Genomic DNA, 12,442 nt, shown 5'->3' with positions numbered 1-12,442 from the left:
TATTATTCTGAACACAGGTATATATTATAGATAGTAGAATCTATAGATGAGCGAAAGCATGGTTGAGTCGATTTTTTTGCCCGTGCACACGCGCATATGACGTCACAGCCCTTAACGTTTCCATTGAAATCGTGACGTCATGCTCGTTTGGAGACACGTTTGACAGTTCGTTTGGAGACAGAGGATTTATCTTCGCTCATTTATATATTCCACTATCTATAGTATATATCATATCCCAAAAATGCCAGAATATACTATCCCCAGGAAATCATTCGACTCAAAAACAGCATATTTCGTTCAACTGACGTTACAACCAGACAGAACGCAAAATATTCTTTCTGTTGGGCTTTTCCCGATACACACATGCGCCCTAATAACGCCATGTGCACCCGGCGTTGAAAAGACGCTACGTGCGCATCGAGCCTTAGTTTACCAAAATAGTTTGAATGAACTGCATAATCGCCATTCCAAAAATAAATGTCAGAATCAATTAAACCTATCTGAAAAAAAATCCTAGATTTTATATCTCACGATCAGCTAATATCATATAAATACATCTAACCTGGGTGCTGCGGATAGAGCCACTTTTTCCTATTATTTGCTCTTCGTAAATTAGGTTGGAAGCTTATAAACATACAAACTTTGAAAGAGCGTCGAGAAATTGCAATGGTTTGTTTTGTTAACGATATAGTTTTGCAGCGTATTGATGCAACCAATATTTTATCGAAAATAAATTTCTACATACCATCTCGACAACTGCGCCATCGACAAATATTATTAACTAATCACTACTCGCTCGAACGAGTAGAGGGATATTTTAAAATAACTGCCATAAACAAAATTATTTTGCAGTTACTTGGCTGTCAAACACGTCCCGCTCTTCGAATTTCTCTTTCCATGCTGCATGAGGGAGCACAAATGCGCGATACTCTACATAACTTTACGATGGTTTATATACATTCCTGCTCCCATCAGCTGCTAAATCTCGTGAAATTCCGTAACCAGTGCTTTTTAGTTGCATTCCTAATAATTTTCCACTCAAAATATAATGTGAAAATATTTGTTACAAAGAATATAAAACTCAAACTAAGTTTATTTTTTCCCCAAATAATAACATACTTAAACAACACTTTTATTTTTTAATTTTTAGATTTTCAGCCCGCGGCTGGCTCATCTCATGGGATAATATTTCACAATAATAAAATACAATCCATTCTGAATAGAATTTGTTTTTTTGTTAAATATCTTGGCTGTTCAAATGCACAGCACATGTTTCGAAATGGACAAATTGATATGGTATATCCACGTGTCTTGGAGGGACTCGAACCCTCAACCTCCTACTCTCTAGATAGGCGTGATAACCCCTACACAACAAGACCACTTAAAGGTCACGTTTGCGGAAAAGCCATCAGAATCCGAGTACCTACCAACCTCCACCGCGGTTAGCTCTCTTTTTTGCAAATTGAATATCTTTCGGATGCTTGATTTGTCCAATCTCCACATATGCTTTACTGTTGTATATCCACAGTCAAGCGAGTGCACATTGTTTATAAACGAAAGGATCGCACTCCATGCCCCCAACAACAGGCTGGGTGGACTGATATAGAATGCGAATCAATCGCACTCTGCTGTGCCAAAGGCTTGCTTGGCTAAAGCATTTGATGAGTTTGATTGCCTTACGTGTGCGGTCGCGTGTACTCAGACGACTAATGACGGTAAAAGACCGTCACTTGATTACAATTAATTGCATATTATTCTGCAACTCGGCCGTACGAAAACCATTTTTTTGTTAAATATCTTGGTTGTGCATATGCACAGCACATGTTTCGAAATGGACAAATAATATGAAATTTGCGGATTCTTTTCCTCTTGAATATCGCTTGTTGTTGCCGATGTAGTAGACAATTGCCTCTTCGCACTGACTCCAGTACCAGACTCTTTGCCGTTATCAGTTTGTTCATCACTATCACCGTCAGTGTCGTTGTTGTTTTTTTCCACCGTCCTCATAGTCGTCGTCTTTGCTTCCGCTTGCATCGGCGGAGGGCCGCTATTGTGTTGTTTTTAAGACGAAGAATTTGAAACCGCCGCTGCTGGAGGACTCATTCGGGATTGGTTTGGTTTTTGTCCAGTTACAAGCGTGGGCTCGTCATCGATAACGATACGAGATGGTATTGCTTTTTCTAGTATCATTCGCACCACTCTTAGGGCGTCTCGGGAAATCCACGACAATGGTGTTCTTCCTGTGCGACATATAACGCTGAATGACACTTTATTTTCGTCACTAGATACACGAAATTATGTAGATTAACTACACTCTAAATAATCATCACGTCATATTCACGTGAAAAATCACGTAACTGAACTGTCTTGAACAAATGACGATTGTTACGTGACGTTGGTAATGTTCACCTGAAATTCACGTAACTTTTACTAAAAATCTTGGTGAATATGTTTGTATGTACTCGTAAACAACTTAAGTGAGATTGTGTTAGTGTGATTGCAACTTCGGCATTTACGGAAAACCAGCATTGTAAACAATCTTCACGTCAGATTTACCTGAAAACAAACGTGGTTATCATCCACCATACTTTTCACGTGGAAGTGACTTGACAATCACGTAAGAATGAATTATACATAACCTAAACATAGTTAGGCTTCGCAGAGGTAAAGGATATTTTAGGTGCAACTAGGCGAGAATTTTCCGAACCTCCTTGGAAAAAATATCAACGGAAGTCGCATGAAATTTAGAAGATTCATAGAAAAGTGATTTGGAAGAAGTTTAAGCTACATGAAGTCTAGAACTACAGTTTTTCGGTAGCGTTAGCATAAAAAATTTATTTCAGATTTCAACGTCCAAGGATGGACTACCTTTTGATTGGTTCAACATCGGAAATAGCAGCAATGTTCGTGAAAGAATCTAGTTTCAACATTGCTGTCCAAATCTGATAAATTTCATTCGACATTCGTTGATTTGTTCTCCAACAGTGTTTTAGCGATAACTCCGAAGTGCAATTGCCGAATGACAGCATTCCTTGTCTAATATTAGAGACATCATTTTGCATCAAATGCATTTCAACGCATCAAGCGCATCAGCAACGTGAAGAGGTTTCCTATTTACGGCTGCTGGCAGTTACTAACTTATTATGCATTCATTTAAAAAAAAAAACAATTTTGTAATATATTTCAAAGCATACCTGATATCATGTAGCTTTCACTAAAAGTTCACGTAACCAGCAACGTGACGTAGCAATCACGTAAGGTTCACCTGATCAAACACGTAACTTCTTTCAAACTTCACGTCATTAGTACTGGAAAATCCAGTCAGATTCACCTGATAAATCACGTAACTCACCGAAGCTAAGTTTTGTTCAGGTTACATGCCATTCAGGTCACTCTTACGTAAAAAGTGTGGTGGATGAGAACCACATTTGTTTTCAGGTAAACATGACGTGAAGATTTTTCAGAGTGTACGTAAACTGTGTGGGGAAACGTCTGTCACGCGCGAAAGACAATTGTCAGACTGACAATTGACGAATTTGAGAGGCAAAAAGATGAAGACATGCGATGGTGAGAAACAACAAAATCGTTCATGGCAAAGTATATGGCGGTGATTTTAAAATGTCCGTATAAATTGCGAGAAAAATGAAAAGCTACATTTACAACATTTTACTCCGTATGATTAAGTGAAACGGAATGAATTATGGCAAATTATGCTTGAATGTGGTTTTCCGGCGGAACTGATATGGCTGCTTCGTATAACGTTTGACGGATCGAAATCAAGTGTAAGGGTTGCGGATGAAATATCGACGTCATTTGTTACCTTAGATGGATTAAAGTAGGGTGATGCATTCTCGAATCTACTGTTCAATATAGCGCTCGAGGGAGCGATTAGGAGAGCTGGTGTGCAAAGAAGCGGTACCATTATCACAAGATCGCATATGCTCCTGGGATTTGCGGACGATATCGATATTATCGGGATTGATCGCCGTGCCGTGGAAGAGGCTTTTGTGCCTTTTAACCCTTTATAAGGCAGACGAATCTAAACAATAAAATAACAAAAACAACAATAGGACACAATGTTGACATGGTATTAAACTCAAATGTACGTTTGTTATACATTAAACAGTTCAGAAACATTGAAAAATTGGTGGCAATATAGTTGCCACTGCTCGTCTAGCGGGACAACATTGGTGGCAATATAGTTGCCACTGCCCGGCAAGCGGGAAAACAGGCAACAAAAAAATAAATAAAAGATTTTTAAAAATTAGGTTTTACGTAGAACCAGTCAAATCAAGGCACGTTATTTTTTTTTTTTGGTGAAGAGTCCTAGTCGAAAAACGCATTACAAGTGAAAACAAATTTTTTTGCACTTTTGTTCCCAAGGGTCCCCCTTGGGAAAAAAACGCAATTTCGTCAAAAATCCAAAAACCAAATATACAGAAAGGTAAAGCTTTTTTCACCCTAATCAAGTAATAATTTAACACAGGAGATTCAAAATAATGAATACCAACGGGAAAAAATTTATGTTTGTCGTTTTTTAACGAATTATAACTGAAAATCCTTCTTCCATTCGAAATTTTACGATTTGTTCGTAAAAAAAACTGTTCTCAAATTGACATTTCAAATTTTGTATGGCTCAAATTCATCTGGGGTGTTACTAGGAAGCAAATAAAGCCACTACATGGAAAATAATAAGTAGAGTTCTTGTTGTGGTAGTGCTGAAGAGTGCGCTCAGAAATAAAGAGTGAAATATGTAAGAGAGGAAAAGAGAACAAAAAGGGATATTTTATGGTATGCTTGTCAGAGCTACAAATAAAAGATCAGTTTCTGGTTATTCGTTGACTTATACAGTTGTGTTTTTTTTTATAACATCAAGAGAGATTCCATCTGTCCATCTGTGATTAAGTTTTACAGTCCAATCGATGCTGCTCCGCCTTGCTTTTAAATAAGTCCAGATTAATACAGTGGCGACGAGTATAAAATCGAATAAAGTGAACGAAAATTTTGCAAGTGCTATCGCGTGTAATTGCATGGTAATTTTCGCCCTACAATCCTAGCGTAAGTTGAAATTGATTACTTCACGTTTTTCCCTGGGATTAGCTAGGAGGCAAATAGCGCTTTTGTGGTATTGTTCTTTTGTTTGGCGGTTTCTTTGTTCATTTTCTTAAGATAATTCTATACCGCCTGTAGTGAGTTTTTGTGTGAATAAGACAACATTTTGGATCGACCATTGTGAATGCAGATAAAAAAAAAACAATACCACATTGTATTTGACAATCTTTTTATATAGAAATTGGCAGAGAAATCTCGGAGGAAGACATTTTTTTTACCTGCCTTGAGCCATTTCCAAAAAAAAAGTGACTACCTTTCATTTTGGCTTTTTCTCACCGTTTCGTGTTTCTTTATTTTTCTCATTTGTATTTGTGCAGTGTACCGAAATACTTTATCATCGTATCGACGATCAGCACCGCCGAAAGTGAGAAGCAGCTCAGTGCTCATCTACTCATTTGTCTGCTCACCAGTTTGCCGTTCACTCACGTCACCTATTGCATGGAAGGTGTATGCATGTGTGAGTGTCAACATTTGAAGTGGTAGAAGGAAAGTGAGGCTACGATTACTGAACCATTTTGCGAATACCAACACTAATATCCCCAAACTGATCATCGGTGTATGCAGTGAGAATCTCAGAAGTGCATCTTTTGTCTATATTTAATCGACGATAAGCTGGTCGCCTGAGATCTACGAAGGAAGATTGGTGTTGGCTGAGTGGATGAAGTATTTCTCGGCGTTATTGCTGTTGCTTGCTGATGTCGATTATGGTTGCTGCAGTGTGCTGGTTTTGAGCTTTACCAAAGTTTATTTTGTATCCCGAGTGTCTCCCATATTATTGCCGTTGAATTTGATTACCTGAGTGGTGAGTTTCGACAAGTACAACAGGTACGTAATTTTTGTTTTGCTTTTTTTTCGTCAGAAACCTAGAAACAATTTTGTTTTCAAATTTATATTGATATACCTATTTTGTTTTATTTTCTTGGATTAAATTTGAATAAAGAATGTCGGTGTCGACCACAGTTGAACCCTATCTGCCCAGCTCAATTCCATTTGCTCAGTATGTTGAGCAGCTGGAGTATGTTTTTTTAAATAATAATGTGCCAGAAACAAAGTATAAAACCTCATTTTTAGCGGTTTGTGGAGTCACAGTTTTTTCAGAAATAAAAAAGCTTTTCCCGGGTGCAGAAGTGAAAAACCTAACTTATCAGCAGATAATAGAAGCACTTAAGAAACGATTTGATAAATGCGATTCAGAGGTAATACACAGCTATAAGTTCTGGAGTAGAAGGCAGGGCAGAAGTGAAAAATCTGAAGATTTTGTAATAGCAGTTAAAGTTCTTGCTGAGCAGTGTGGGTTTGGCACATTTAAAGACAGGGCAATTCGTGATCTGCTAGTTATAGGTGTTTACAACCGGGATCTTCAGAAAAAGCTATGTGATGAGGATGACTTGTCCGCTGCTAGAGCGGAGAAGCTTATTTTGAGTCATGAAATCTCCAACAACAGAACTAGTGTGCTGAAAGACAATGATGAAAACAATGTGTCGATAATTGCTCGCTTAGGAAGAAAGGAGGTTCGTTCACGATCGAGGCAGAGATACCAAGATAGAAACCGTAGCGTGTCATTTTCGCCCCGAAAACGGTTAGGAAGTTATGCTGATAGGAAATACGACTCCAATAAACCGTTTTATTTGTGCTCTTTCTGTAAGAGGAAAGGCCACACTAGAAAATTCTGTTACAAATTACACGGTAGAGACAAATTTCAGGCAGATGTAAAGTTTTTGGATTCTCCTAAACCTAAATTTGAAGGTTCATCGGGCAATTTTAAGAGAGTGTCGAAGTCAGATGACGATGACGAAATCGATTTACCCTGCATGATGATCTCTTCGGTAAAACGCGTGAATGAGCCATGTTTGGTAGAGGTTTTGATTGAGAAGAACAGAATTAAAATGGAAATTGACTGCGGTTCGGCTGAAACTGTTATTCCAGAACAAATGTATTTGAAATATTTTGAGCACGTCAAGCTTCGGCCTTGCAATAAAAAGTTAGCCGTGATAGATGGAAAGAGGTTGCACATTTTAGGAAGAATGGATGTGAAGGTTCAACATGGTGGAGTGAGGCAGCAACTTGATCTTATAGTACTTCGGTGCGATAACAATTTCGTGCCATTAATGGGTCGCACCTGGATGGATTGCTTTTATGGAGAATGGAGAAATGTATTTTTGAAAATAGCGGCACAAGACGAAAGCATTCACAAGCTTGAAGAAGAAGATTTTATGGACGAAATTAAGCGTAAGTTTGCAAAGGTGTTTGACGGGGATTTTTCAACTCCAATAGTGGGGTATGAAGGAGATCTAGTATTGAAAGAAGAAAAACCTATTTTCCGAAAGGCGTATGGAGTACCATTACGATTGCGTCAACAGGTCATAGATCATTTGGATTCTTTAGAGAGAGATGGGGTGATTTCACCAATTGAAACCAGTGAATGGGCATCACCGGTGGTTATTGTGATTAAGAAAGATCAAAATATCCGTTTAGTCATCGATTGTAAGGTTTCAATCAATAAGGTGATCATCCCAAACACTTACCCATTGCCTGTTGCCCAGGACATTGTTGCCTCTCGTTCAGGATCTAAAATATTTTGCTCACTTGATCTAGCAGGAGCTTACACACAACTTCTTTTATCAGAGCGCTCAAAAAAGTTTATGGTTATAAATACCATAAAAGGTTTATATGTTTATAATCGCCTACCGCAAGGAGCGTCTTCTAGTGCGTCCATCTTCCAGAAGGTAATGGACCAAATCCTTCATGGTTTGGAATACGTTTCTTGTTATCTGGATGACGTTTTAATTTCGGGAGAAAATTTGGAGAAATGCAAACAAAACCTTTACGTAGTTCTTGAAAGACTTTCCAGGGCTAATATTAAAGTCAACTTAAAGAAATGCCAATTTTTTGTAACTGATTTACCATATCTTGGACACATTTTGACGGATAAGGGTTTATTGCCATGTCCACAAAAAATTGAAACCATTCGTGAAGCAAAAGCTCCGGGGAATACGTCGGAACTCAAAGCATTTTTAGGTTTGATAAACTATTACTCCAAGTTTATTCCCAATCTTTCTACTAAATTACGATGCTTTTATGCGTTGCTGAAAAAGAATGTAAAATTTGAATGGACGGGCGAATGCGATAAGGTTTTCAAAGACTGCAAAAGTTATCTCCTTCGTCCTTGCCTGTTGGAGTATTTTGACCCAAAGAAACCTATAGTGGTAACAACTGACGCTTCCAGTTATGGTTTAGGGGCGTAATGTCACACGTTGTAGATGGAGAAGAAAGGCCGGTTTGTTTCACGTCTTTTAGCCTCAATGACGCACAAAGGAAATACCCCATTTTACATTTAGAGGCCTTGGCAGTTGTGTGTGCAGTAAAAAAATTCCATAAATTCCTATTTGGGATGAAGTTTGTCATATACACAGATCACAAACCGCTGATAGGAATTTTTGGCAAAGAAGGAAAGAATCAGATTTATATTACTCGCCTGCAACGCTATGTTTTCGAGTTGTCTGTATACGATTACGAAATAATTTATCGGCCGTCCTCTAAAATGGCAAACGCAGATTTCTGCTCCCGGTTTCCACTAGCGGTGCCAGTTCCCAAAGCCTTGGATCGAGAATATATCAAGAGCCTTAACTTTACGGAGGAGTTCCCTTTGGATTACAAGGAGGTTGCCAGAGCAACGAAGAAGGATGAATTTTTGGAAAAAATCGTGGAGTACTTTCACCAGGGTTGGCCAGAACGCATTGAAAAATGTTTCAGAGACGTTTATTCACATCATCAGGATCTTGAAATGGTTGAGGGGTGTATGTTATTCCAAGATCGCGTGATCATACCTGAGGTACTAAAATCAAAGATTTTGAAACTGCTTCACAGAAACCATTCGGGCATAAACAAAATAAAACAGCTGGCTCGAAGAACTGTGTACTGGTTTGGGATGAACAAAGACATGGAGGATTATGTTAAATCATGTACAACTTGTAACGAGATGAATCCACTTACCAGGCCAGCTCCCTGCACACAGTGGATACCAACAAACAAGCCGTTCAGTAGAGTTCACGCAGATTTTTTCCATTTTGACCGTAAGACGTTTTTAGTGATGGTGGACAGCTACACAAAGTGGATTGAGCTGGAGCACATGAAGAATGGCACGGACTGCAAAAACATCATTAAAGTTTTTCTCAGCATTTTTGTAAGATATGGTTTACCAGATGTTCTGGTCACGGATGGAGGGCCGCCATTTAACGCTCTAGATTCCGTGAATTTTTTTGAAAAACATTGAGTCAAAATGTTGAAAAGTCCACCATACCATCCGCAAAGCAACGGACAAGCTGAACGTGTGGTTCGTTTGGTGAAGGATGTTTTTAAAAAGTTCCTTTTGGATCCAAATGTCAACAAACTGGATACGGATTTGCAGATATCTTACTTTCTCCTAAACTACAGAAACACTTGTTTAGAGGATGGCAACCGTTTTCCATCTGAGAGACTCCTTTCATACAAACCAAAAACACTATTGGATTTGATTAATCCCAAGGCTAGCTACAAACACAATCTTGAAATGCATGATGATACACCCTTTGATACAGATATTTTACCTACTGACAATTTTAATGACCGGTTTGTTAATCTGAAATGCGGTGATCTGATTTATTATAAAAACACTAACAAAGCTGACGTAAGGCGGTGGCTGCCAGCTACATTTCTAAAACGTATTTCGGCGAATGTTTTTCAGATTTCGCTGGGAGGAAGGCAAATTTCGGCGCACAAACAACAGCTCAAGATCACGGACGACACTCAGCGGGGAATCAGCTCTAAGTTCGTTTTCCGAGATGAGAACGATCGGTGCAATTCTCAGAAGCGAAGAAGGGAAGAAGACTTTGATGAGGAAGGAAGGATGTCTGATCACGAGTCCGACTTCTACGGATTCCCGGCGGAGTCGTTCATATACAGAGAAGATCTGTTCGACAATCTAGTTCCTGATACTGAGCCTGAAGAGAGGTTGCCAAAAACTAGGCGATCGAATAGAAACTATAAGAAGAAGATGAAACGTGATTTTATATATTATTAGGCAGAAATTGTATTGGAATAGTAGAAATATTAGGTTGTTTTCATGAATTTATTTATTTGCCTAACTATTTGATTTAGATAATTCACTTTCGAGTGAATATTGATGTAGCATTCAGAAAATGTGTCGGTTTGATTATTCAAATATCGAGTGCTAGTTTTATTTCTCAAATAAGGGAGGAGTTGTTGTGGTAGTGCTGAAGAGTGCGCGCTCAGAAATAAAGAGTGAAATATGTAAGAGAGGAAAAGAGAACAAAAAGGGATATTTTATGGTATGCTTGTCAGAGCTACAAATAAAAGATCAGTTTCTGGTTATTCGTTGACTTATACAGTTGTGTCTTTTTTATAACATCAAGAGAGATTCCATCTGTCCATCTGTGATTAAGTTTTACAGTCCAATCGATGCTGCTCCGCCTTGCTTTTAAATAAGTCCAGATTAATACAGAGTTCTTGTTGATAAATAGAAAAACATATAATTTGTTGGTGGCAATATAGTTGCAAAGGGTTAAGAGGGAGTCACCGAGGATTGGACTCACGATCAATACCAGCAAAACAAAGTACATGGTCGCTGGCAATCAACGTGTGTTCATTAGTGGTGGTGGTAGCGAAATGGAGCTGGATGATGAAAATTTTAAGTGGTAGAAGAATTTGTATATCTTGGAACATTCGTGACGTGCGATAATGATGTTACCTGCGATGTGAGAAGGCGTATTGCAGCTGCAAATAGGGCTTATTACGGACTTCGTAATCAGCTTAAGTCCCGTACTGCCCATGATCGCATATTTGTAACAATCGACAAAAGTAGGCATGGGAGAAATGGAACGATGAAGTTTGTGATATGCATTAGTATGGAAATCTAACTCATTTTCAAAAAAAATTCTAAAAATTGCACGAACACTTTTTGCAGTTAAAATCATCGGCAGTTATATCTGCATCACTTAATATTTGAGTGCAAATCATTTGTGCTAATTTTTGTTCAAGGAACATGGCACACTGGTGAAATAATTTTCCAGTGTTACAATTATGCGGTCACTATGCTCGATGTTACAAAACAACTTGGTAGTTTTTTCAAGATTTTTAGAACAAAATTTCAGATTTCACCAACTTAGATGAAAGAACTAACAATTTGAAGACAATTCATGAGCCTAACTCAAAAACGCAAAAAATGCAATTGTTACAAATATGCGATCATGGGCAGCGTAGTCTGCAAACGAAAACAAAACTCGCGCTGTATACTACTCTGATTCTTCCGGTGGCTTTATACGGCCATGAAACATGGACGTTAAAGGAGGCTGATCGGAGAGTTTTCGGAGTGTTTGAGCGTAAGGTGCTGCGGACAATACTCGGCGGTAAACTGGAGAATGGTATCTGGCGGCGTTGCATGAATCACGAGTTGTACCAGGTGTATAAAGGGTTGGATATTATTAAGCTTATCCAACACGGCAGACTACGGTGGGCTGGTCACGTTGTTCGTATGCCGAAAGAACGTCAAGCGAAGATAATATTTAGTAGAGAACCCGGAAGAGGCCGCAGGCTTCGTGGAAGGCCGCGTACACGATGGCTTTTTGCAGTTGAAGAGGACCTGAGGGCGCTCAATGTTCATCGGAAAGTTGACGTGAAATAAATGAATGCGAAAGAATTTTTATTGTCTCTTTTATTTCGAAAAATAGTTCACCACGAAGACGCCGCAGATTTTCAGGTTTCTTGAATTGGCTGACCGGGAAATTTTTAAAAAATTTCCGCGCATTTCCACTACCCCTAATGAAGACCTCTACAAGTATGCGACTTGTTGCAGCATGTTGGGGACTTAACAATAGCTAGAATATGCTAAATATGCCCCATAAATATTTCCGTAAGCTATCACAAAATACGCAATATAAAGGTGTGCACAATATGGTGCTTTCATGGTATGCAGTAATACTTCCGAAACAAAATTTTGCTCCCAAAACCATGTGACAACAAAGAAGAATTTATTATTCATTTGATAAAAATATGTCCTATTCATTAAAATTTAGTTGACGACTTTTTTATCATCTTCCCGAACGCGACAATAGATCTAATAATTGGTCGCAGTGGCACACCCGAACAGGCAAAAAATCATCTTCCCGAGTAGAAATGAAATGATAATTATTTAGTTATTAGCGCTTTTAAGATTATATGACACAGATGAAAAATGTCAAATGATTCATTATTACAATTCGATCATACACCAAACGATTGGTATTCGGAGAAACATCAAATGCCTGATAAAGTGATTGTAACGATTACTGGAATA

At 38.5% G+C, this 12,442-nt stretch overlaps 1 protein-coding gene across 2 annotated transcripts; it reads left to right on the top strand.

The window, feature by feature from the left end:
* The first annotated feature begins 4,933 nt into the window (after positions 1-4,933).
* On the top strand, positions 4,934-10,494 carry LOC134223466 (uncharacterized). Of its 2 annotated transcripts, XM_062702610.1 has the most exons (4): positions 4,934-5,058; positions 5,430-5,937; positions 6,053-7,341; positions 9,836-10,494. In XM_062702610.1, the coding sequence occupies exons 3-4, from the start codon at positions 6,054-6,056 to the stop codon at positions 9,916-9,918; spliced, it is 1,371 nt and encodes a 456-aa protein (XP_062558594.1). In that variant the 5' UTR covers positions 4,934-5,058; positions 5,430-5,937; position 6,053; the 3' UTR covers positions 9,919-10,494. The 2 variants fall into 2 exon arrangements, 1 of the variants encoding a protein (XP_062558594.1); XR_009982589.1 differs by lacking the exon at positions 6,053-7,341.
* The last annotated feature ends 1,948 nt before the right edge of the window (positions 10,495-12,442 follow it).

This window comes from Armigeres subalbatus, chromosome 3 (assembly GCF_024139115.2).
Source record: "Armigeres subalbatus isolate Guangzhou_Male chromosome 3, GZ_Asu_2, whole genome shotgun sequence".
NCBI lineage: Eukaryota > Metazoa > Arthropoda > Insecta > Diptera > Culicidae > Armigeres > Armigeres subalbatus.
This window is presented reverse-complemented; position numbering and strand designations above follow the sequence as displayed.

Coding starts and splice junctions, on each gene's coding strand:
- LOC134223466 (XM_062702610.1), top strand. CDS start 6,054: ATGTCGGTGTCGACCACAGTTGAACCCTATCTGCCCAGCTCAATTCCA. Junction 7,342..9,835: donor TTTTATGGACGAAATTAAGC/GTAAGTTTGCAA, acceptor AATGTTTTTCAG/ATTTCGCTGGGAGGAAGGCA.